This window comes from Grampus griseus (genome assembly GCF_964374135.1).
Source record: "Grampus griseus genome assembly, chromosome: 3".
NCBI lineage: Eukaryota > Metazoa > Chordata > Mammalia > Artiodactyla > Delphinidae > Grampus > Grampus griseus.
Window position 1 is genome coordinate 111,508,586 of NC_139019.1, and position 26,567 is coordinate 111,535,152.

The 26,567-nt window shown below is 35.1% G+C and overlaps 1 protein-coding gene across 4 annotated transcripts in view; it reads left to right on the forward strand.

The window, feature by feature from the left end:
* The window catches only part of DDX46 (DEAD-box helicase 46), a 66,557-nt gene that overhangs the window by 2,756 nt on the left and 37,234 nt on the right, over positions 1-26,567 (forward strand). For all 4 annotated transcript variants that reach the window (XR_014296606.1, XR_014296607.1, XM_082652608.1 and 1 more), the window contains exons 3-13: positions 1,108-1,251; positions 4,597-4,693; positions 7,229-7,394; positions 8,837-8,988; positions 10,025-10,138; positions 11,538-11,703; positions 12,421-12,541; positions 13,116-13,291; positions 14,220-14,341; positions 15,679-15,757; positions 17,555-17,637. Coding sequence is in view for 2 of the 4 variants with exons in the window: in XM_082652608.1 (XP_082508734.1) it covers positions 1,108-1,251; positions 4,597-4,693; positions 7,229-7,394; positions 8,837-8,988; positions 10,025-10,138; positions 11,538-11,703; positions 12,421-12,541; positions 13,116-13,291; positions 14,220-14,341; positions 15,679-15,757; positions 17,555-17,637 (1,420 nt within the window). In the remaining 2 variants the exon portion in view is untranslated. The remainder of the gene's footprint in view (positions 1-1,107; positions 1,252-4,596; positions 4,694-7,228; positions 7,395-8,836; positions 8,989-10,024; positions 10,139-11,537; positions 11,704-12,420; positions 12,542-13,115; positions 13,292-14,219; positions 14,342-15,678; positions 15,758-17,554; positions 17,638-26,567) is intronic.

Below are 26,567 nucleotides of genomic sequence, written 5' to 3' on the forward strand. Positions count from 1 at the left end.
ATTTTTTTTCCCCTTTCCACTGTCATTTTCAACAGTGAAGTAAAAGCTAATGTAATATGCCATCAGGGGGGTTCTAGTCTAATCCTGTCCCAAGAAAGCTGACCCCTGTCTTCAGAGCAACTGCTAGAGCTGACAGGAGAAGGAAACAGGGCAGAGCCATCTCCATACTCTGTTTGAAACTATTTTAAAGAACTTTTTTAGATTTAACCAAAGAACATCCTAATTTTTTTAAACTTGATTAAATATTCCATGGTACCGCCCAAGCAGCCATAACTTGTAGAGGTAGAAAACAGTCTCTAAATAAAAGTAATCTTCCCCACACCAAAAAAAGATTTCTCATTAAAATGGGAAAGAAGACAAGGTTATACAGGTGCTGTGAACTGATCACAGAAAGAACTTTGACTTTATCTTTTTCAGACATTGGAAGGAGAGATTGCAAAAGTGTCATCTGGTACTTAGGGAAAATATTCACTCGTAACAATGTGGATAACACTAACTCATTCAATTTTATATTATGTGGTACCAGGAACAGTTTCATACAATTCAGTCAAGTACTTGTTAAGTGAAATTGGTCGTTAAAGATTTGGTCTTTGACTTTTTGGTGTGAAAGAATCACAAGATTTTAGAGCAAGAAGGATTTTGAGATTATTTGGGGAAGTCTCCATATTTTACAGATGAGGAAACTGAGACCCAGAGAGTTGATCTGCCCTATGTATGTTACTAATTAATAGTACCAGGGTAGAAATTCTTGTCTCCTAATTTTCATATCTGTGATCTTTCCACAGCCCCATTCTGCCCATCCTTATACTTAGGTTTCAGCTGTCTTTGAAATTTAGATTTTCTGCTATAGGTCATAAATTTCAAATAGCTCTTGTTACATATTTCCTGTTTTTCAACAAACATCGCTTTGAAATTAGTATCATTTATTTCATTGACCACTTGTAAGGACTGGCTTTACTTGTTCCCTGTTTAGATGATGTGATAGTTAATTGAAATCTGTCTTTAATAATGGTAATAATTAAGAAGCTTCTTTCAGCATGAGGCAGAACCATGGCCTGAAGTAGACGTTCCACTTGGTCATAGAATAAATGAAGTGTCCCCTTTCAGGCGTTCCAGAAGTAGAGAGAGAGATCGAAGTCGAGAGCGAAGAAGATCTCGAAGTCGAGACAGGAGACGTTCGAGGAGTAGAAGCCGGGGCCGGAGATCCCGATCCTCCAGTCCTGGCAATAAAAGCAAGAAAGCTGAGAATAGGTAGGTTGGGAACTGTCTCTCTTCCCTACAGTTTTTTAAAAAAATCTTTATAAATACTGAATTTGGCTGCTGCTGTGAGCTGTTAGCTGAATTATTTCAATAGGTTATAAAGCTTGTAATGCTTTTAGAAAATGCTAGATTCTATTAGTTTTAACACTCATAATGCATTGTTCTTTTATTTAATATCTGCTATTAGTGGTCAGAAATGCATTTTATATACATCTTTGTGGGAACTATGTTTTTTCCTTTGAAATTATTTTCTTGGCATTTCCAATGTTGATTGACAAATAACTTTTTTACTCATGGTGTGTATTGCTGATTTGCTATTCATAATGGGTGAACTTTGCTTTTGTAAGTTAAATGTACCTGTTTCCTTAAGATGTCAGTACCATTCAATTTTGAGATATTATTTATGTCTATTAGACATAATACATTTACTCTTTTTGTTTCTCTTGTTAGTGGTTTGTTCTTTGCCATTATTGTTTCTAAAGTGGTGTCACGGGATGTATGGATTTGTTCTGTTTGCTCTGTTTTCTCCATATTAGTTAATGAGGATTTTTTCCATGTCATTTATTTTACTTTATAAATTTTACTTTTATTTTGTCAAGGTCAGTGTAATAATGCCCATTGGGATTATTTTAAATTTTAAAATATAAATTCAGAGAAATGAGTGAAATATAAACATGCAGCTTATTAAATAATTATAAAGCAAGATCCATGTAACTGCCACCGAAGTCAAGAAATAGAACATTTTCTGTACCCCCGGAAGCCCTCCATGTCCCTTCCCTAACCCAGCTCCCTCCTTCCTTATATAAAAACACTCCTGGGGACTTCCCTGATGGCACAGTGGTTGAGAGTCCGCCTGCCAATGCAGGGGACATGGGTTTGTGCCCTGGTCCGGGAAGATCCCACATGCCGCGGAGTGGCTGGGCCCGTGAGCCATGGCCGCTGAGCCTGCGCATCCGGAGCCTGTGCTCCACAACGGGAGAGGCCACAGCAGTGAGAGGCCCGTGTACACACACAAAAAAAACCACTCCTGACTTTTGTGCTAGTAATTTGTGTCGTAATTGTTTCCTTATAGTTTTACCACCTGTGTGTATAACTGGAAAAAGAATAGTCTAGATTTATATGTTTTTTAACTTTACATGAATGAGTCTTGTCTTCTTTTGCGTTTTTGCTCAACATCGAGAGTTATCTGTGTTGCTCATAACAGTAGTTTATTCTTATTGCTGAACACTATTCTGTGGTATAAATATACCACTATTTATTTATCCATTCTACTGAGGTGGATGTTTGGGTTGTTTTAACTTTGGGGCTATTATGAACATTTTTGTATATATATCCTAGTATACATGTGTATGAGTTTCCCTTAGGTATATATATATAGGAGTGAAGTTACATGGTCATAGAATAAACATAGCTTCATTTTAACTAAGTAATCCGAAATGCTTTCCAAGGAGTTTGTACTAATTATACTTCCAGCAGTATATGAGAATTGTATCCCTCCATACCCTTGCCAGTATTAGGTATTGTCAGTCCTTTTGATTTTTGTTTATTTGTTAGACATGTAATAGCAATATCATTATGGTTTTAATTTGCATTTCCTTGATTACTAATGAAGTTGAACACTTTTTCATATGTTTCTTGGTCATTCAGATTTCCTTTTTTCTAAAGTACATGTTTAAATGTTTTGCTTATTTTCCTATTGGGTTGTTTCTGTCGTTAAAACTTGATTTATAGGGGGGTTTGTTTTTAAATATTCTGGATAGTTGTTTTTTGTCATTTATGTGAGGGGCAGATATATTACTCTGGTTTGTCTTTTTACTCTGTAATGATACTTTTGAGGAACAAAGACTTAAGAAAGAAGAAACATTCATAAAATGAAGAAAATTAATAAGATGATTGAGGAAAACCTGACAGGGGCAGTGTGAAAAAAGATTATAGGCTATACTCAGTCTAAACATAAAGGATTAGCATGCTGCTTTTAACAATATATAAAAAAGATAATACAATCATAAACTGGTTGGATTTATTCCAGGAATGGAAGGTTGGTTTAACATTGGAAAATCAATCAGTATGATCCTCTACATTAATAAGATTCAAGGAGAAAAGTCTTGGTTATCTAAGTAGATTCAGGAAAAGCATCTTATTAACTTCAACATACATTGATGTTTAAAAGTTCTTAGCAGACATGAATAGAAAAGTATTTGATAAGCTGATTATAAAATTAGGAATGCAAAGGGCATAAACACTTTTGAAGAACAAGTTATGAGGGCTTGCACTACCAGGTATCAAGAGTTGTCATAAAGTTATAGAAATTAAGAGTGTTGCTTTATTGTAAGGATAGACAAGTAGATCACTGGAACCATATAAAGAACTCAGAATCAGATCCACGCATATAAGGTCATTTGATAAATGACAGTGGTGACATTGTAAATAGTAGGAAAAAGATTTTCCAATAAATGGTGTTAGGGACATTTGCTCTCCTTAATAAAATAGGACCGGCTACCTCATTCTGTGCACAAAAAGCATTTCCAAACAGATTAAAAACCAAATTAGATGGCAAAACTATAAACTTTTTAGGAGTTTGTACTAGAGAATATCTTCTTTACCTCTAGAGTATCTTCATCAAAGTTGGAAAAATTTCTAAGATGCTTTAAAAAGCACCAATCATAAAGGAGGGAAAAAGGTCAACTAATTTGATTACATTACAATTAAGGGATTTTATTCATTATTAGATGCCCTAAGTAGGGTCAAAATGCAAGCCTATTGGGATTTTTTTTTTTTTTGCGGTATGCAGGCCTCTCACTGCTGTGGCCTCTCCTGTTGCGGAGCACAGGCTCCGCACACGCAGGCTCAGCGGCCATGGCTCACGGGCCCAGCTGCTGCGCGGCATGTGGGATCTTCCTGGATCGGGGCACGAACCCGTGTCCGCTGCGTCAGCAGGCGGACTCTCAACCACTGCGCCACCAGGGAAGCCCCGCCTGTTGGGATTTTAAATATTATTACATATATCAGTTGTCTTGTAGACTATTAATGTCTTCGTGTATTTCTCCATTTGTTAAATTTTAATTTTGTTATTTAAATTTTGTAATTATTTTTATATGCTGTGTCCAGTTTTCCTTTGGTCAATTTCCAGGTATCTAATAATATTTGCAGTTAGTTTCATGGGAATAATTCTTCATTTTATTTCCAAAGTGTTTATTAATGGTATATAAAAATTCAGTTGACTCTTGGAAGTTTATTTCTTACATAAAAAGTAAAATACAAGTCTAAGTATTCTAAAATTAATGTTTCCAAAAACAAATAGATGATGTCCCTCTCTGTCTCTCTCTTTTTTGGTAGGTCTAGGTCCAAAGAGAAAACAGATAGTGGGGAAAGTTCTAAAGAGAAGAAAAAAGACAAAGATGACAAAGAGGATGAAAAAGAAAAGGATGCCGGTGTATGTTTACTAACATAAGTAATCGTATAATATCAAATTTGTTCCTGTAGTGACAAATTCTTGTTTTTTAATGCTGTGTGTTTTATTTTTAAGTAGATGATAATAGATTTGTAAAATAAACAGGTAAAATAATAGTTGTCCCATGAGAAAATTTTTCAGAAAAAAGTTGCATATCTATACAAATTATCTAATTTTATGTGCAAAATGTGATCATACTATATGCACTATTCTGTGCCTTGCTTTTTGTCACTTTTAAATTATGAATTATTTTTTCAATATGTAAGGTCTTAAGAGTAATAAATAGCAGTATACGAACTATCTAACTTAAGAAGTAGAATGCCTTTCTGTTTTCATTTGTTAAATATTGGATATCTTTCTGTAGCTGCATACAGAGGTAGAGCTTGTTGTTTGTAATGCCTGCATAGTGTTTTGTTGAAAAAAAGTAGATGGATATTTAGGCTGTCTCCAGTCTGTAGTTACAAACAATGATATATTAATCCTTGTACACATGTGTTTTGTGAATATAGTATAGGGTAAATTGGTATCAGTAAAATAAATGACTTTGTCAGTGGGTATATATATATATAGCTTTCCCTTAGTATCCTAGGGGCATTGGTTATAGGACCCCTGCAGATACCAAAATCTTCAGATGTTCAAGTCCCTTATATAAAATGATGTAGTATAACTTACACATATCCTCCCCGCATACATTGTCATCTCTAGATTACTTATGATACCTAATATGGCGTAAATGCTGTGTGAATAGTTGTAAACATAATGTAAATGCTATGTGAACAGTTGCCAGCATGGGGCAAATTCAAGTTTTGATATTTGGAACTTTCTGGAATTTTTTTTCCTGAATACTTTTGATCCACAGTTTGTTGAATTCTGAGGATGTGGACTCACAGACACAGAGGGCTGGCTGTATACATTTAACATTTTGATGAATAGTATCAAATTACTCTCCAAAAAAGTTGTATAAGTTTTACGATTTTAGACATGAAAATGTCTGTTTCTTCACATTCTTGCTAACATGGATATTTCAAAATTTAATTTTTGCCAGTGTAGTTGGTTTCTTGTTATTTTGAGTTGCGTATCTTTAAATATGAGTAAATATTTTTAAGTGCTATGAACATAATGTAAACTAATAATTAAATAAGGTATTTTAAGTTTATTTACTATTTGCACTTTTCTTAGAATGCCTAGTCATATCTTTTGCCCATTTTAGAATATATTATAGCTTCACTTTTTTTTCTTTTTTCTTTTTTTTTTTTTTGTGGTACGCGGGCCTCTCACTGTTGTGGCCTCTCCCATTGAGGAGCACAGGCTCCAGATGCACAGGCTCAGCGGCCATGGCTCACAGGCCCAGCCACTCCATGGCATGTGGGATCTTCCCAGACCGGGGCACGAACCCATGTCCCCCGCATTGGCAGGCGGACTCTCAACCACTGTGCCACCAGGGAAGCCCTCTTTTTTTTTTTTGAGTTCTATTTGTTTAGTGTTTTTTTTTTTAAGGGACCTGCTTTCTGAGCAGTGTATCTAAGAAAAGGTATAACACAAGAAGTCTGGGAGTCTGGTTTCTGATCTAGTTTCTACTAGTCTTGAATGAGTGGGTGATCTTGAGAAAAACACATAAGCTTTCTGGGGCTCATCTTCAGAGAGGATGGAATTATAAAGGATATAAATTCAGGATCAAAGCTTTTTGTTTGTTTAAGAAATAAACTTATTATGTTAATACAAACATAATATAACTATATTATAAAATACTTGGAAAGTCAGAAATAATTCTCTGTAATCCTAGGTGCCCAAAATGCCATCATCATTATCATTTATTAATATTTTCTTTCACTTTTATACATGTGTATTTCCATAACTACCTGTAAGATAGCGTGTCTAAAATTTTGATTTCTATAATGCTTAATCTTTAAGTCCCTGATTATGACTGTGCAAATGATTTGCTCTCTCCTTTTAAGAGTATTATTAATAATCTTGATACAGGGTTTAGAATGGCTGTTCCTAGGAAACCTAGACCTAAAGGCTAAAAGATCAAAACTTCTTAATCATGTTGATAAATAGCTTTCATTTACTCAGTAATTTGTAATAGAAAATTGGTTTTCATGGAGGCAGTCTTGGAGGAGTTTGGAGGATTTAAAGTTGAGAATAACTAATAACTAGGGAACTTTGCTTGCTAGTTCATTTAGTTTCCACTTAGAGGGAGAAATTGAATTCATGTGTGCATATTGCTTGTAACTAAAATGAGATTAATTTATGGTGTTTGAAGTGTGTCTGCTTTCTTAGTTGAAGATGCTTTTTATTGTGATTTCATTTTGCTAGTTTATTCCTGAATATATTTAAAAGATGTATGATCTAAATCTGGTCTAAATTTAGGAGTTTTGTGTACATCTATTTTCAGGAGTTTTGTGTACATCTATTTTTCCTTTTTTTATACTTTGGAGAAGTTATCTGGAATGTCACTTGGAGTAAAATTGTTGATCCTTATTTCCCTCTCTCTATTTCTCTTTTTTTTCCCCTAAGAACTTTGACCAGAATAAGCTAGAAGAAGAAATGAGAAAGCGAAAAGAAAGGGTAGAGAAATGGCGGGAAGAACAACGTAAAAAGGCCATGGAAAACATAGGGGAACTGAAAAAGGAAATTGAAGAGATGAAACAAGGGAAAAAGTGGAGTTTAGAAGATGATGACGGTATATTGATTTGTTAGACTAATAGACTATATAACAATTCATGTAGACTATTCTAGAATTATGAGTAATAGGCCATTTTTATTGTGGAAAAACATAATGTTTACTATTTTAACCATTTTTAAGTGTACAATTCAGTGACAATTAAGCACATTTGTGCAACCTTCACCACTGTCCATTTCCAGAACTAAACAAAAACTCTGTATCTCATTCAACAATAATTCTCCATCCTGTCCCCCTCCCCCCCATTTCTGGTAACTTCAAATCCACTTTCTGATTCTGTGAATTGCCTATTTTAGGTACCACATATAAGTGGAATCATACAATATTTGTCTTTTTGTGTCTGGCTTATTTCACTTAGCAAAGTGTCTTCAAGTTTCATCCATGTTGTAGCATGTCTCAGAATTTCCTTTTTTAAGGCTGGATAGTATTACATGGTACATATATACTGCATTTTGTTTACCTATTCATCTGTTGCTGCATATATAAGTTTCCGTCTTTTGGGTATTGTGAATAATGCTTCTGTGAGAATTGGTGTGCAAGTATCTGATTGAGTCCCAACTTTCAGTTCTTTTGGGTATATACCTAGAAGTAGAATCACTAGTTTCATTTTGAGATTTTTAAACGCCCCTTTAATGTTTACATTAAATTTTAAAATTGTATAGTAGTGTTTGGTAAGGATCACTGATCTTACCTTAGAGTGGAGAGTTAGGTGCTTATGGGCATAGTCAGTAAATAGCTCTTTAATTTTTTACTTCCAATGTTAGTAATGAGGGTAAGTTAAGGGCATGTTTTCAAGTCCCTCTGATTTTTTCATAAATTATAAGAGAAACATTTCCCCTCCACATCTGATATTGATGTTTAACATTTTAGTAAAGTGGAAGAGTGTGAGATATTATAGGAAAAGGGAATTTTGCTCCATTTTCTGTGAAAATTCCTGTGAATTTTTCATTTTCTGTGAAAGTTGAACTAAATAGATGAATGGATTATACCTTTAAGTGGTGATGATATCTTAGTTATGTAAAAAACATTAGATTGTCTTTAATTAAGAATGTGCTATTATTTTTTCTTTGTGTCATTTAAAGAAAGATAATTGCAAGAAATAAACATACCATTTTAGCAGACAGAGTTTTTATTTCTGCTTCTGCTAGTGTAGTTGTAAAACAATACTGGAGATCCATTTTTTAGACATATTAGTCTTTCTTCCTCTTTTCAGTTTAATAATTTATAATTTATTTCTTTTATTAGTATTATTCAAAACTAATACCTGCTAGATTTAAAACCTTGCCAGTGTGAGTATTTGAACTGCGTTGTGCCTGTGTTAATTGGTAAGGAAGGTGTTTGGGTAGTAAGAGAAAAGGCTTTAATTGGGGGGTGTGTGGTATCATTGTGAAGAATTTCCTTTTGAAACACAAATTCAAAGAAAGTGTATTCTGATATTTTAGATGATGAAGATGATCCTGCAGAGGCTGAAAAGGAAGGAAATGAAATAGAGGGTGAGGAGTTAGATCCATTAGATGCTTACATGGAAGAAGTGAAAGAGGAAGTAAAAAAGTTTAATATGAGAAGTGTGAAAGGTGGTGGGGGAAATGAAAAGGTATGGAATTTTCTCCTATTTTTAAAGATTTACATTCCTAATTGGGTAACTTGAATTCATTGGTGCATTGACCTACTGCTGACGAGCATGGCTTTATAAAGTTAATGATTTTGTTTCCTTCCCCATCTCAGAAGTGTCAATGCTTTTCTCAATAGCAGAGATACTCGTGAATTTTAACTGCAAATGTGCTTTTAGAAGTCACTGTTAACTGCCATCATCTTTGTTTAGTATTTTTTCTTACTTGTTGCCTTCTCAGTAGGTCCTCTTCAGTAGGTCCTCTTCAGTAAGCCCTGAATAGGTCCTTCTCCAGCACTCCCATCTTTTATGCTCCTGATCCTCTTTACTCTAGTTTTTCTTTTTCTTAATAGCATTTATTACCTTTTGAAAAAGTATATAAATTAATTTTTTGTTGTGTTTATTCCTTCTTCTAAAACTGTCCCAAGAGCAGTGATCTTTACCGTACCTGTCTTGTTTATTGATTTATCCTAAGGTCCCAGAATAGTATTTGGCTTGTTGAATGAGTGAAAAGTACCATTTAGTAGTATTTTTAAAATAAATTATATTACATAATATTATATAAAATTATATATTATATACTGCATTACCTATATTATTAATGTGTTACAAAATATAATGCAATTGTATTACATTTAAAAAAAAATTTAAAAAATATTTATTTGGTTGCATCGGGTCTTAGTTGCGGCATGCAGGATCTTCGTTGTGGCGTGTGGGCTTCTTTAGTTGTGGCGTGCGGGCTCAGTAGTTGCGGCATGTGGGATCTTAGTTCCCCGACCAGGGATCAAACCCACATCCCCTGCATTGGAAGGCAGATTCTTAACCACTGGATCACCAGGGAAGTACCTACATTTTTAAATCCAAGCAAGTCAGTAAGGAGAAAGCAGACCACTTTTTGTTTTTTCATTAGGTTGTCACTAACAACTAAGTTAATTCAAATTATAAATTGTGACAGTTATCATTGTGTTTCATTTGGTGTATAATTTGTGTTTCAACTTTACGTTTTATATTCTTTTTTTAGAAGTCTGGGCCAACAGTCACAAAAGTTGTCACTGTTGTCACAACCAAAAAAGCAGTCGTAGATTCTGATAAGAAGAAAGGTGAGCTAATGGAGAATGACCAGGATGCCATGGAGGTAATTATTCATTAATTTTTATTTATTTATTTATTTATGGCTGCGTTGGGTCTTCGTTGCTGTGTGCGGGCCTTCTCTGGTTGTGGTGAGGGGGCTACTCCCTGCTGCGGTGCATGGGCCTCTCATTACAGTGGCTTCTCTTGCTGCAGAGCATGGGCTCTAGGCGCCCAGGCCTCAGGAGTTGTGGCACGCAGGCTCTAGAGCACAGGCTCAGTAGTTGTGGCACATGGGCTTAGTTGCTCCGCAGCATGTGTGATCCTCCCGGACCAGAGCTCGAACCCGTGTCCCCTGCATTGGCAGATGGGCTCTCAACCACTGCGCCACCAGGGAAGCCCCCTTCATTCATTTTTGACTTTGTTTGCGATACTGTCCTAGAAGTATTTATAAGAAAGCATTGATGGAAGTGTGCTTTTCAGTTACTCTTAGGAGAAATTCTTGCTATTCTCAACAGTATTGTAGCCGCATATTCAAATTGGTAGAACATTCTAACATCTTTGACCTCTTGCTGTATGCCCACTTTTTTTTTTTAATTGAAGTATAGTTGATTTATAATACAATGTTAGTTTCAGGTATACAGCAAAGTGATTCAGATATATATATCTGTCTATAGGTATATATACATATATATACACATACACACAAACATATACATATATACACACGTGTGTGTATATATATATATATATATATTTTTTTTTTTTTAGATTCTTTTCCATTTTCGGTTGTTACATGATATTGCATATAGTTCCCTGTGCTATACAGTGAATCCTTGTTGTTTATTTTATGTATAGCAGTTTGTGTCTGTTAATCCCATACTCCTAATTTATCCCTCCCCTTCCCCTTTCCCCTTTGATAGCCCTAAGTTTGTTTTCTGCGTCTGTTTCTGTTTTGCAAATAAATTCATTTGTATTATTTTTTAGATTCCACGTATAAGTGATCTCATATAATATTTGTCTTTCTCTGTCTGACTAAATTCACATAGTATGATATTCTCTAGGTTCATCCGTGTTGCTGCACAAGTGTATGCCCACTTTTTGATTCCCGCTTGTCCCTCATCAGCTCATCCCAGACATAGGATAGGGAGAGAAGAAATGAAGTGACAGAATAAATTAAACTTTTTTTTCCTATTAGCACTCATTGTAAAGATTTATATAGAGAAAACTATAGGAAAACTTTATTAAAGCTGTGTTAAAATTATTTTTTTATTTTAGCTTTATATTGTTATTATAGCTTTCTATAAGGGCAAAGAAAAAATAAACTAAGTTGGAAAATTCAGAAAATAAAGTAAAAGCCAAAGAATATTTTCTAGGAGAGGAGGATCTTTAAAACTAGGAATATTTCTTCCCATAGGAGAAAGTAGTAATGGATTTAGCTCTTAATTTTTCTTTTTTAATTATAGTATTCGTCAGAGGAGGAAGAAGTTGATCTTCAGACTGCCCTTACAGGTTATCAGACAAAGCAGAGAAAGCTTCTAGAACCAGTGGATCATGGAAAAATTGAATATGAACAATTCAGAAAAAACTTTTATGTTGAAGTTCCAGAACTGGCAAAAATGTCTCAAGAGGGTAGAATTTTTTTATTCATTTATTGGTTATTGTGGGAACAGAGGGAGTACACTTCACCTTGCCTGGGAGGAATGTTGATAGGCCTGTGAGTTGATGCATGAGTAGGAGGAATTTGCCTGGCTTACCTGGAGAAATGAGAGGGAACTAGAAGGCGAGAAGTCATTCTAGAGGGTAGGACAACATCCGCAAAGATTTGGAGCAGTGAGGAATTAGTGTGTTTTTGGAAACATTAAAAAAAAATGAGGAAAAATTAGTTTGGCTCATGTAGTTGAGATTTTTAGCATCGAAAATACTCCTCATGTGAAGTTAGCAAATAAAATATTGTTAACCTTTTCTGATATTTGAGAGTTAGGAACCAATGTGAATCTGTGTGATATTGATAGAATAAGGATAATCTGGGCAACCCTTGCTTAAAGAACAAGTGGTTGTATTACTTGTCAATCATTGTTCTTTTATTGCTGGTACAATTTAAGTCAAAATAAAAGCCAAATTGTAGAAATTGGAGTGTTTCTTTTGTTCCTAATTGGTTGCAACAGTAATCGCTTCAGTTGTCTCTCTGAGCTGTTCAGTGCTTTGTCACGTAGCTTTTCTATGGAATTATCTTCAGGAGCACTAGAAAAGAATTGAAAATTTTTAATCTTACCATGCCTCACTGAAAAGTAGAAGGCACTATTAGAACAATATTTAAGAGTTTTTAATCTGGATTTTGTTTTGTAGAAGTGAATGTATTTCGGTTGGAAATGGAGGGCATTATTGTCAAGGGAAAAGGTTGCCCCAAACCAATTAAATCTTGGGTTCAGTGTGGGATTTCTATGAAGATCTTAAATTCTCTCAAAAAGTAAGTGTTCAGTAGTTGTCCACATTTTTCAATATCTTGCTACTAAAAATAGCCGTTTACACAAATAATTCCTCTGCTTACATTTTTACTCTAATGGGAAAACTTGATTATTTTTTCTTAAACAGCTTTATTGAGATATAATTTACATACCATAAAATTTACCCTTTAATTGTACAATTTGATGATTTTTAGTATATTTATGGAGTTGTGCAGTCATTACCGTAATCTAATTTTAGAATATTTTCATTATCCCCGAAAGAGGCCTGGATCCATTAGTAGTCAGTTTTCTCTTTTCTCCTCCACATTAGGCAACCTCTTATCTACTATTTTTATAGATTTTTCTATTCTGGACATTTCATATAAATAAGATCATACTAATATAGTCTTTTGTGACTGGCTTCTTTCAATTAGCATAGTATTTTCAAATATTTCTACATCATCCATGATGTAGAATGTCTCAGTACTTCATTCCTTTTCATTGTATGGATATACATTTTGGAAAACTTTTATTTACAGTTTGAGGGACCCAGAGATCACAGTTCTTACCTTGTCTTCCTTTGGTTTGCTTTTTAAGGCATGGTTATGAAAAGCCTACGCCAATCCAAACCCAGGCGATTCCTGCTATAATGTCTGGACGAGATTTGATTGGTATTGCCAAGACAGGAAGTGGAAAGACCATTGCCTTTCTGTTGCCTATGTTTAGACACATCATGGATCAGAGGTCATTAGAAGAAGGAGAGGGGCCAATAGGTACAATTCCTTTCATTAAACTATTTTTTCAGTTAACAACTTCGTTGTCCGTTAATCAGAAAGACCTGATGCTTTGTAATGTTAATTATAACAATAAAGATGTCTTTATGTACATTTCCTTTATAAATTTGGCACTTTGGGGCTGATTTCCCCTTACCAGCAGGTGGAGTGAGAATCTTCAGAGCTCTGGAGTGACATCTCAGAAGTACAAAAACAGCCTCTCCTGGCACAGCTCAGTTTTTAAACTCTGACTCGGCAGGTAGACTCCTCGTGCATCTATCTGTTTATTTATGTTGAGGTTTGTTCTTAGCCCGTATCAGTGGATCTATCAACTCAACATAGAAGATTGTAGGGAAGTGTATTTTTCTTTTCTTTCTTTTTTCGGCCTTAAAAGGCTGTAGTGCCAACATTTCATTCAGGATTAGGTCTTTAGATTCAGTTTTCTTGATTCATTTGGCAGAGATCTGTTCTCCAAATTTGAGTAGGGTTTTGGAAAGTTGTTCAACTCCTCTCTTGGCAACAGAGGGCACAGTATATTTCTCCTCTGTCTGTGCCCCTCAGACCAAGGTTGTTTCCGGAAGCCACGGCAAGGCTCTTCAGCACAGTGAGTCACTTGATTATCTTTGCTCTGTGATTTGCAGTTGAGAATGATTTGCATTCTTTTCAACCAAGTATTTTCCTGATGGTTGAGTAAGGTATTTAACTCTCATTTATCTTCCTATAGCATGTTCTTAAAACCTTCTTAAAATTATCCTTCACCACAATCTCTGCTATTACAAAACTTTCGAAATAGGATTTTCAAAGGTGCATAAAACAAAACAAAATTTAGACTAAGATCTGAACTTGATTGCAGAGGTTAAATTTAACACTATAAAGCTTAGCCTCTCAAGAATTTTGGTGGTTAGGCTTTTGACATTTATCTTTTCAGCTGTCATCATGACTCCAACTCGAGAACTGGCTTTACAAATTACTAAAGAATGTAAGAAGTTTTCGAAGACCTTGGGCCTTAGAGTGGTCTGTGTTTATGGAGGAACAGGAATCAGTGAGCAGGTAGTTATAAAAGGAACATTCAGTTTTTCCAGTCTTTTTAAAAATTGAATGACTTAATAATGTAAAAGTGATTTTTTGCTTTAGTGTTTTCTGTATTGATTGCTTCTAAAATCTTTAAAATGAGGTGTGAAAATAATAGTAAGAATGAATTATGTTAAAGTTATATTTTAGAATTTTTGAGTCATTTTCATATCTTAGCTTTCCCGTGCTTGTCTTTCCCCGCTCAAGGAAGCAGATTATTTTTTCCATTTTACAGATGTTCAGAAAGGTTAAGTTGACCAAAGTCTTTAGCTTAGTAAGACTTTGTCCTAGAATCTAGGTCTTATGATTCCTGGACCAACATTTATTTTCTCTAATCTAAATGACATCTTTAAAAGGTGGTTTTGAGTGGGATGTATTAATATCAGAGTTTCATCTGCATTCTTAAATGATTTTAGTGAGAATTATTTAAACATACCTTCATTCACTCTCTTTAGATTGGCATTTCTCCATGTGTCTTCTAAAGAATGCTAGTCATCAGATATTTTGCTTTAACTAGAAGAAGGAAAAATACTGGGTTCTGTGGTCAAATAAGTTTTGGAAATGTTGGACTATGCAAAGTTAAAATTTTCTTTTCTGCAAGACTTCTTAGTTGTTAATAAGCTAATGTATATTGTGATGCTAGAAAAAAATGGGATAAATTAAGTGGCGTTTTCTGAACATATTTAACCCCCAAACCACCAGGACTTCTCAGATTTTAGACACATCTTGGGAATATTTGCTTTTGTTATCCCAATGCTATTTTAAACGCTTGAACTTAGTTTTCTAAGTTTATCTGTGTCAGTTTTTTTGGCCATAGTCTGTAGTAAATACAGTTACAAAATAAGGTGGTACATGCATGCATATTTATATAGAAGTCAAACAAAGTTTTATAATGTCTAACAAAGTCTAGTGTTTTCCATTCTATTTCATTTTTAAAATGCAGGTTGTGACTTACTGATTTTGTGATTCACTAATGGAAACAAATCTCAATTTGAAAAACATTGATCTATCAAATTTCTTTATTTACTGCTCTCTCATATTCCTTTCTTGGTTTTGAGGAGTTGTGTCAAATTAAAATTGGTAAAAACCTGTGGTTTTCATTCAAAGTTACAGCATCATGTGGTCTTTCTGCTGCTTCCTATTCCTTTATTAGTGCTCCAGCATTCCAAAGAATTAAGCAGGAGGCTTTGGTGTCTTCTAATCAGACCTGGCTGTCTTATGTTATGGAGCTCTGCAAGGACCTTAGTCAGTATTTTCAAGTTTGTAAAGAAGCATTAGTGATAAATACACTATAAAATTTCATCTTTTCTTATTAGATTGCTGAGCTGAAAAGAGGTGCTGAAATTATTGTTTGCACACCTGGTCGAATGATTGACATGTTAGCAGCTAACAGTGGTAAGTCAGGGGTGTTGGGGTTTTTTTGTTGTTGTTGTTCGTTTTTTTGTTCTCTTTTCTCCTTTTTGAATTCTGTACATTTTTGTTAAAGCAGAAACAAGAAACCACCAAAGGTTTCTACATTTCTTCTTGAAGCTGTAATATCTTGAAATTTGTATTGTAACAAGCTTTTGTTGCAAGTATTCATAATATTTTTGCAATTTAATTAAAAACATTTTTTTTCACAACTACTCCATCTGATTTTTTTTTTTTTTTTTAGCACTTAACATGGATTCTTAATTCAATTTTGGCCTAGCTTTGCTTCTAAAAGGGTGGGGGACTATTTCTTTTTAATTGTACAATTTAGACATTTTCTCCATAGGAGCTAGTACTTTCTTACAATACTAGATAAGTTAAGATCTTGCAGCTTCAAGAAAATTTATCTTTTGTAAATTTGCATGTTTTTAGCTCAAATATTGTGCTTTGTTAAATTATTCCCTATCAAAACTGTTACTAAACTGTTGACATTATTTAACTTCTGTGGAGAAAGGCCCTTCAAGATTTATAGAACTGGGCTTCCGAGACTTAAACCATCAAAGGTAGGTAATTTAATGCTGTTCCCAATCTTGCAAAACTAATTGGGGCTGCACATGTTAGTATGGAATACTTAAATATTAGAAAGCATTTATTTTGGCACATTTCTGTTTTTTGAAGAAAATGCTTTCAAACGTTTCCATTGTAGTATTCAGTATATATATATCATAGAGTATTTAAAACTTTGAGTAATGCATGTTTCTAATAGCATTTTGCTTGGATTTCTGTGTACTCTTAATTCTAATTCTACATGAAGTTGGTAAAGTGACATTGGTATTGATAAGTCATTGTGCTTGTATAGCATATGAAAAGTTTTGGGTTGAATGCTAATGAAATAATTCCTTGTTTTTTCTCAATGCTGCATTGATTGTCTCCTCCTGAAATTCATCTTGATTAATTTTATCTTTTCCCTTTATCTGTCCTTTTGGTTTATATTTAATAACTGTTTTATACATGTTTTTGCCAGGTGATTGAATCAACAATTGATAGAAATGCTTGTGTTAATCCTTTAGAAAGGGTTTCCTGTCTATGTATTTAGTTTTTTCTGGCTAAGAAGCCAGTTGCATTTATTTAAACCAGTGGGAGCACTGTGTAAAATAGGATTTGTATCTTTGTATAGAAAAATGTATCTATGTAATACATTGATTTTTAAAATTTTTGTGTAATATGTTAGTTACCTAGTGATATTGAATAGCTTCTTATTTATGTTTTGACATGCCCGTTAGAAGCTTCTAACTGTATATAAGTAGGTTATGTACTACATAAAGTATTGTAAAGAGAGATTTTCTGCGTCTGAAGTAGTTAGCACTGGAACTTGCTTTCCACACATACGCTGTAATCTCTAATATGTTTTTTCCTAGGTGATGCTGTCAGATAATGGCTGATGTGGCTCGATGCTCCATCTCAGTCTTAGTTTTATGATGTGTTTTGGAGAGGGCTGTTTTCTGAATTTTACAGGTTCTTCAGGCCCTATGATGGTATGCAAGAGACGAGTTTGACAAAATAAAGGGCCTCATATACCCATTGTCAGAAAGTATTTGCCAGTAGATAAGATATTGTAAACCAAAATTTCTTTTCACTGTTTAAAGATACCTAACTCACCCCTCTGGTTAAGTCAGGCATTTTAGTTCCCTTTACAGTTTTTTAAAGATTTTGGTAGTCATAAAATGAATTGTGACTGATTTTTAGTTTTCTTTTTGTCTTTATTTTTTTTCCTCATGTTAGGTCGGGTTACAAATCTTCGAAGAGTGACTTATGTTGTTTTAGATGAAGCAGACAGAATGTTTGACATGGGTTTTGAACCACAGGTATTTATTAAATTTCTTAGTGTTTTGAACTATAAAGTAAACCTTGTAACTGCCATGAGCGTGAAATATTTGTATGGTTTCTGAAATGCTCACACACATTTCTGTTGTGTGGTGATACAGTGGATTGAGGACATAGGGAATTGAAGTAGATATTTATGTTTTGGATTCTTCATTAAACTTGTTCAGGAGGTATTTTTGCAGGCTTTCCTAAGCCATCTAAAACCATCATTGGTAAAATTAGAAGTGGAGTCCTAATAGAAACTTAAGCTTTCATATTTTATAGTTTTCATTGTACTTCCAAATAAATTGCTTTAATTCATGCTTTTCACTACCTCATGATCTAGATAGCACAGGTTGTTTACATTCTCCAGATGTAAAAACTAAGGCCCAAAGCATTTGTCTAGCTTAGATTTTATATTCTTCATGTGTGCAGTTTTGTTCAATACAAAATTATAGTGATAAAAGCCTAAAGGCTACACACACAAAAAAAAAAGCCTAAAGAAAAACATGTTAAAAGGTGGTAGAGGGGATTCCCTGGTGGTCCAGTGGGTAAGACTCCATGCTTCCAATGCATGGTGTCCAGGTTCGATCCCTGGTTGGGGAACAAGATCTCGCATGCATGCTGCAACTAAGAGCCGGCATGCCACAACTAAGACCCGGCGCAGCAATCAATCAGTCAATCAACCAGTCAATAAGTAAATAATTAATTAATTAATTTTTTAAAAGGTGGTAGAAATTTTTCTTAGCAAGAGGAGCTGTATGAGTAGTCAATGGGCTATGGATGCCAAAAAAATGCTTTTAAATCACTGCAGTAATAGAAATGGAATATTGGAAAGGGATATGGTTAAAGTGTTCATTCTTTTCCGTTTATTCATGTATTCTCCAAAAATGTATTACCTGTCATATGATAATGCATGTATTGTGTTTAGATTTAGGGACCACATTCTAAATGAGATACAGAGGAGCATATAAGAATAAACAGGACTATGGTAATACCTGAGCCGAGAAACAGTTAAAGGAATGAGGAATATTTAGCTTGAAGTAGGGGATTTGGTAGCATCCTTTAACTCTTTGAATAAAGTCTATCACATGAAAGAAGCATTAAATTTATCCTTTGGGTCCCAACAAGTAGGACTGGGATAGTGGGGAAGCTATAGGGAGCTTGATCTGAGCGTAATGTGAAAAAGGACTGGATAAGCATTCTGGGGAGATTAAACAGGTTACTTTGTAGGAGGGAGATATTGAATATGCTTTTTAATTATGTGTTCTAGTAGAGACAGCAGGTCCATTTGTAGAAAGAGAGTAGAGGGAGTTGAAGAAGTCAGGTGGAATATGGAGCTAGGTGCCCTTTCCCAGTCAGTTCAGTGGTTTTTATCGTATTCCTGGAACTTTACAAACATCACCACTATCCAATATCAGAACATTTTCATGCCCCCTCACCAAAACTCTGTCCTGATTAGTTGCTTTTGTTTTGAGTCATATCATTGTGAATTTTAAAAAATCTCCTTTTTATAATGTTTTGTCGTTCTGGAGGGTGTAAAAATAGATGCATGTGTTCAGTCTTTCATTTTTAACCAGAAATTGATCTCATGGCTTTTTCTTGGTGTATTCCTTTGTTTATGGACTGCTTTTTCAGTAGAAAGTGCTTGAGGTACATTCTTTGAGTCTTTGCATGTCTGGAAAGTCTTTGGTCTACCCTCACGTTTATTTGACATTTAGCCAGATATGAGGTGAGGATTATTTTCCCTCAGAATTTCTTTTTGTCTCCATTGGTTTTCTTTCTTCTTTTTCTTTCTTTTCTTTTCTTTTTTTAAAAATATTTATTTATTTATTTATTTGGCTGCGCTGGGTCTTAGTTTCGGCATACGGGATCTTTAGTTGTGGCATGTGGGATCTAGTTCCCTGACCAGGGATTGAACCCAGGCCTTCTGCATTGGGAGTGTGGAGTCTTAGCCACTGGACCACCAGAGAAGTCCCTCCATTGGTTTTCTTGAGAAATTCAATGTTACTCAGTTATTAACCTTTTGTATTTAATTTGTACTTTTTGTCTTGAAACTTTTTGGATCTTTATCCGAATGTTCTATGTCATTTAGGCTTGTTTTCTTCAACTAATGTCCTGACTACTTCGTGTGTTCTTTCCGTCTAGAAACTCAAATCCTTCCGTTTTGAGAAATTTTCTTGAATTACTTTTTGATAATTTCCTTCTCTTTGTTTTCTGGAACTCTTATTATTTGAATGTTGGACCTTTTGGACTCATCCTTTCATTTTCCTAATTTTTCTTAAGTATTTTGCATCTCTATCATTTTGCCGTACTAGGAGATTTCCTAAACTCACAGCTTTCAACCTTTCTGTTGAATTTTTAAATTCTGCTTTCATAGTTTTAATTTCTAAATGTTCTTTTCTTTTCTCTGAATTTTAATTTTAAATGGTATCCTGTTCTTGTCTCATAGATACAGAAATTTCTTAAGTTTCCCTGGATATTGATAGTTTTTTGAAATTTTCATCTCCTTGCGTAGTCTCTTTCTCACTTCTTGCTTCTTTTTTTTTTTTTTTTTTTTCCTGTGTTTGCCAGTACCTTTGAAAGCTTTAGGTTAAACAGATTCAGGAACACTAAAATAGTCTTACATTTGTTAAATAAATCAACTTTTAATTTTCCTACAAGGAAAACACAAGTTCCTGACTATTTTTCACTAGGAAGTTGTACCAGACATTCAAGGAGTAAATAATTATGTTCCTAATCATACTTTATTTCAAAGTATAAAAAAGAGGGAATACTCATCAATTTATAAGGTCATTATAATCTTTTACTTTTAAAAGAGCTCTGTTAAGGTCTAATTATATACCATAGAACTCACTTTGTTAAAGTGTGTAATAAAATGGGTTTTAGTACACATACAGGTTTTTTCAGCCATCACCACAATTCAGTTTTAGAAGATTTCTTTCACCAGAAAAATGTCTTGTGCCTGTCTGCATTCATTTCCTATTTCCACCTCAGCCCGAGGCAGCCACTAATTTGCTTTCTATCTTAAAAGATTTGCCTTTTCTGGACATTTCATATAAATGGAATCTTACAGGGAGTTCCCTAGTGGTCCAGTGGTTAGGACTCGGTGCTTTCACTGCCGTAGTCCGGGTTCAGTCCCTGGTCAGGGAACTAAGATCCCGCAAGCCGTGCTGTTGGGGGTGGAGGGGGTGGAGAATCATACAGTATACATCTAGCTTGTATTTATTTCACTTATCATATGTGTTTGAGCTCCATTGGTGTCCTAGCATTTGTCAGTACTTTATTCCTTTAATTGCTCAGTAATTAATATTTCGTCATATGAATATATGTCATATTTTGTTTCTCCATTAGCCAGCTGATGAACGTTTGGATTATTTCCATGATTAGGAATAATGCTGCTAGGAACATTTGTATACAAGTCTTTGTATGGACATACTTCTTCGTATATTTTGAATAGATTACCTAGGAGTAGAATTCCTGATTGTATGGTAATTTATTTATTTATTTTAGGCGAGGAAAGCCTCAAATAGAAGAAAGCCACTTTTTTTTTACATCTTTATTGGAGTATAATTGCTTTACAATGGTGTGTTAGTTTCTGCTTTATAACAAAGTGAATCAGTTATACATATACATATGTCCCCATATCTCTTCCCTCTTGCGTCTCCCTCCCTCCCACCCCCCCATCCCACCCCTCTAGGTGGTCACAAAGCACCGAGCTGATCTCCCTGTGCCATGCGGTTGCTTCCCACTAGCTATCTGTTTTACGTTTGGTAGTGTATATATGTCCATGCCACTCTCTCACTTTGTCCCAACTTACCCTTCCCCCTCCCCATATCCTCAAGTCCATTCTCTATCAGGTCTGTGTCTTTATTCCCATCTTGCCCCTAGGTTCCACATGACCATTTTTCTTTTTTCTTAGATTCCATATATATGTGTTAGCATACGGTATTTGTCTTTCTCTTTCTGACTTACTTCACTCTGTATGACAGACTCTAGGTCCATCCACCTCATTACAAATAGCTCAATTTCATTTCTTTTTATGGCTGAGTAATATTCCATTGTATATATGTGCCACATCTTCTTTATCCATTCATCCGATGATGGACACTTAGGTTGTTTCCATCTTCTGGCTATTGTAAATAGAGCTGCAATGAACATTTTGGTACATGACTCTTTTTGAATTATGGTTTTCTCAGGGTATATGCACAGTAGTGGGATTGCTGGGTCATATGGTAGTTCTATTTGTAGTTTTTTAAGGAACCTCCATACTGTTCTCCATAGTGGCTGTATCAATTCACATTCCCACCAGCAGTGCAAGAGTGTTCCCTTTTCTCCACACCCTGTCCAGCATTTATTGTTTCTAGATTTTTTGATGATGGCCATTCTGGCTGGTGTGAGATGATATCTCATTGTAGGTTTGATTTGCATTTCTCTAATGATTAATGATGTTGAGCATTTCTTCATGTGTTTGTTGGCAGTCTGTATATCTTCTTTGGAGAAATGTCTGTTTAGGTCTTCTGCCCATTTTTGGATTGGGTTGTTTGTTTTTTTGTTATTGAGCTGCATGAGCTGCTTGTAAATTTTGGAGATTAATCCTTTGTCAGTTGCTTCATTTGCAAATATTTTCTCCCATTCTGAGGGTTGTCTTTTGGTCTTGTTTATGGTTTCCTTTGCTGTGCAAAAGCTTTGAAGTTTCATTAGGTCCCATTTGTTTATTTTTGTTTTTATTTGCATTTCTCTAGGAGGTGGGTCAAAAAGGATCTTGCTGTGATTTATGTCATAGAGTGTTCTGCCTATGTTTTCCTCTAAGAGTTTGATAGTTTCTGGCCTTACATTTAGGTCTTTAATCCACTTTGAGCTTATTTTTGTGTATGGTGTTAGGGAGTGTTCTAATCTCATACTTTTACATGTACCTGTCCAGTTTTCCCAGCACCACTTATTGAAGAGGCTGTCCTTTTGCCACTGTACATTCCTGCCTCCTTTATCAAAGATAAGGTGACCATATGTGCCTGGGTTTATCTCTGGGCTTTCTATCCTGTTCCATTTATCTATCTTTCTGTTTTTGTGCCAGTACCATACTGTCTTGATTACTTCAGCTTTGTAGTATAGTCTGAAGTCAGGGAGCCTGATACCCCCAACTCCGTTCATTTTTTGTTCTCAAGATTGCTTTGGCTATTCCGGGTCTTTTGTGTTTCCATACAAATTGTGAAATTTTTTGTTCTAGTTCTGTGAAAAATGCCAGTGGTAGTTTGATAGGGATTGCATTGAATCTGTAGATTGCTTTGGGTAGTAGAGTCATTTTCACAATGTTGATTCTTCCTATCCAAGAACATGGTATATCTCTCCATCTATTTGTATCATCTTTAATTTCTTTCATCAGTGTCTTATAATTTTCTGCATACAGGTCTTTTGTCTCCTTAAGTAGGTTTATTCCTAGATATTTTATTATTTTTGTTGCAATGTAAATGGGAGTGTTTTCTTGATTTCACTTTCAGATTTTTCATCATCAGTGTATAGGAATGCCAGAGATTTCTGTGCATTAATTTTGTATCCTGCTACTTTACCAAATTCATTGATTAGCTCTAGTAGTTTTCTGGTAGCATCTTTAGGATTCTCTATGTATAGTATCATGTCATCTGCAAACAGTGACAGCTTTACTTCTTCTTTTCTGATTTGGATTCCTTTTATTTCCTTTTCTTGTCTGATTGCTGTGGCTAAAACTTCCAAAACTATGTTGAATAAGAGTGGTGAGAGTGGGTAACCTTGTCTTGTTCCTGATCTTAGTGGAAATGCTTTCAGTGTTTCACCATTGAGGATGATGTTGGCTGTGGGTTTGTCATATATGGCCTTTATTATGTTGAGGAAAGTTCCCTCTATGCCTACTTTCTGCAGGGTTTTTATCATAAATGGGTGTTGAATTTTGTTGAAAGCTTTCTCTGCATCTATTGAGATGACCATATGGTTTTTCTCCTTCAATTTGTTAATATGGTGTATCACATTGATTGATTTGCGTATACTGAAGAATCCTTGCATTCCTGGAATATACCCCACCTCATCATGGTGTATGATGCTGTTGGATTCTGTTTGCTAGTATTTTGTTGAGGATTTTTGCATCTATGTTCATCAGTGATATTGGCCTGTAGTTTTCTTTCTTTGTGACATCATTCTCTGGTTTTGGTATCAGGGTGATGGTGGCCTCGTAGAAGGAGTTTGGGAGTGTTCCTCCCTCTGCTCTATTTTGGAAGAGTTTGAGAAGGATAGGTGTTAGCTCTTCTCTAAATGTTTGATAGAATTCGCCTGTGAAGCCATCTGGTCCTGGGCTTTTGCTTGTTGGAAGATTTTTAATCACAGTTTCAATTTCAGTGCTTGTGATTGGTCTGTTCATATTTTCTATTTCTTCCTGATTCAGTCTTGGCAGGTTGTGCATTTCTAAGAATTTGTCCATTTCTTCCAGGTTGTCCATTTTATTGGCATAGAGTTGCTTGTAGTAATCTCTCATGATCTTTTTTATTTCTGCAGTGTCAGTTGTTACTTCTTTTTCATTTCTAATTCTATTGATTTGAGTCTTCTCCCTTTTTTTCTTGATGAGTCTGGCTAATGGTTTATCAATTTTGTTTATCTTCTCAAAGAACCAGCTTTTAGTTTTATTGATCTTTGCTATCATTTCCTTCATTTCTTTTTCATTTATTTCTGATCTGATCTTTATGATTTCTTTCCTTCTGCTAACTTTGGGGTTTTTTTGTTCTTCTTTCTCTAATTGCTTTAGGTGCAAGGTTAGGTTGTTTATTCGAGATGTTTCCTGTTTCTTAAGGTAGGATTGTATTGCTCTAAACTTCCCTCTTAGAACTGCTTTTGCTGCATCCCATAGATTTTGGGTCGTCGTGTCTCCATTGTCATTTGTTTCTAGGTATTTTTTGATTTCCTCTTTGATTTCTTCAGTGATCACTTCGTTACTAAGTAGTGTATTGTTTAGCCTCCGTGTGTTTGTATATTTTACAGATCTTTTTCTGTAATTGATATCTAGTCTCACAGCATTGTGGTCGGAAAAGATACTTGATACAATTTCAGTTTTCTTAAATTTACCAAGGCTTGATTTGTGACCCAAGATATGATATATCCTGGAGAATGTTCCATGAGCACTTGAGAAAAATGTGTATTCTGTTGTGTTTGGATGGAATGTCCTATAAATATCAATTGAGTCCATCTTGTTTAACGTATCATTTAAAGCTTGTGTTTCCTTATTTATTTTCATTTTGGATGATCTGTCCATTGGTGAAAGTGGGGTGTTAAAGTCCCCGACTATGACTGTGTTACTGTCGATTTCCCCTTTTATGGCTGTTAGCATTTGCTTTATGTATTGAGGTGCTCCTGTGTTGGGTGCATAAATATTTTACAATTGTTATATCTTCTTCTTGGATCGATCCCTTGATCATTATGTAGTGTCCTTCTTTGTCTCTTCTAATAGTCTTTATTTTAAAGTCTATTTTGTTTGATATGAGAATTGCTACTCCAGCTTTCTTTTGATTTCCATTTGCATGGAATATCTTTTTCCATCCCCTCACTTTCAATCTGTATGTGTCTCTAGGTCTGAAGTGGGTCTCTTGTAGACAGCATATATATGGGTCTTGTTTTTGTATCCTTTCAGCCAGTCTGTATCTTTTGGTGGGAGCATTAATCCATTTACATTTAAGGTAATTATTGATATGTATGTTCCTATTCCCATTTTCTTAATTGTTTTGGGTTTGGTATTGTAGGTCTTTTCCTTCTCTTGTGTTTCTTGCCTAGAGAAGGTCCTTTATCATTTGTTGTAAAGCTGGTTTTATGGTGCTGAACTCTCTCAGCTTTTGCTTGTCTGTAAAGGTTTTAATTTCTCCATCAAATCTGAATGAGATTCTTGCTGGGTAGAGTAATCTTGGTTGTATGTTTTCCTCCTTCATCACTTTAAATATGTCCTGCCAGTCCCTTCTGGCTTGCAGAGTTTCTGCTGAAAAATCAGCTGTTAACCTTATGGGGATTCCCTTGTGTGTTATTTGTTGTTTTTCCCTTGCTACTTTTAACATGTTTTCTTTGTATTTAATTTTTGACAGTTTGATTAATATGTGTCTTGGCGTGTTTCTCCTTGGATTTACCCTGTATGGGACTCTCTGTGCTTACTGGACTTGATTAACTATTTCCTTTCCCATATTAGGGAAGTTTTCAACTATAATCTCTTCAAATATTTTCTCAGTCCCTTTCTTTTTCTATTCTTCTTCTGGAGCCCCTATGATTCGAATGTTGGTGCGTTTAATGTTGTCCCAGAGGTCTCTGAGACTGTCCTCAGTTCTTTTCATTCATTTTTCTTCATTCTGCTCTGCAGTAGTTATTTCCACTATTTCCACTATCTTCCAGGTCACTTATCCTTTCTTCTGCCTCAGTTATTCTGCTATTGATCCCTTCTAGAGTATTTTTAATTTCATTTATTGTGTTGTTCATCGTTGCTTGTTTCATCTTTAGTTCTTCTAAGTCCTTGTTAAATCTTTCTTTCATTTTCTCTTTTCTGTTTCCACGATTTTGGATCATCTTTACTATCATTATTCTGAAATGTTTTTCAGGTAGACTGCCTATTTCCTCTTCATTTGTTAGGTCTGGTGGGTTTTTATCTTGCTTCTTCATCTGCTGTGTGTTTTTCTGTCTTCTCATTTTGCTTATCTTACTGTGTTTGGGGTCTCCTATTTGCAGGCTGCAGGTTCGTAGTTCCCGTTGTTTTTGGTGTCTGTCCCCAGTGGCTAAAGATGGTTCAGTGGGCTGTGTAGGCTTCCTGGTGGAGGGGACTAGTGCCTGTGTTCTGGTGGATGAGGCTGGATCTTGTTTTTCTGTTGGGCAGCTCCATGTCTGGTGGTGTGTTTTGGGGTGTCTGTGGACTTACTATGATTTTAGGCAGCCTCTCTGC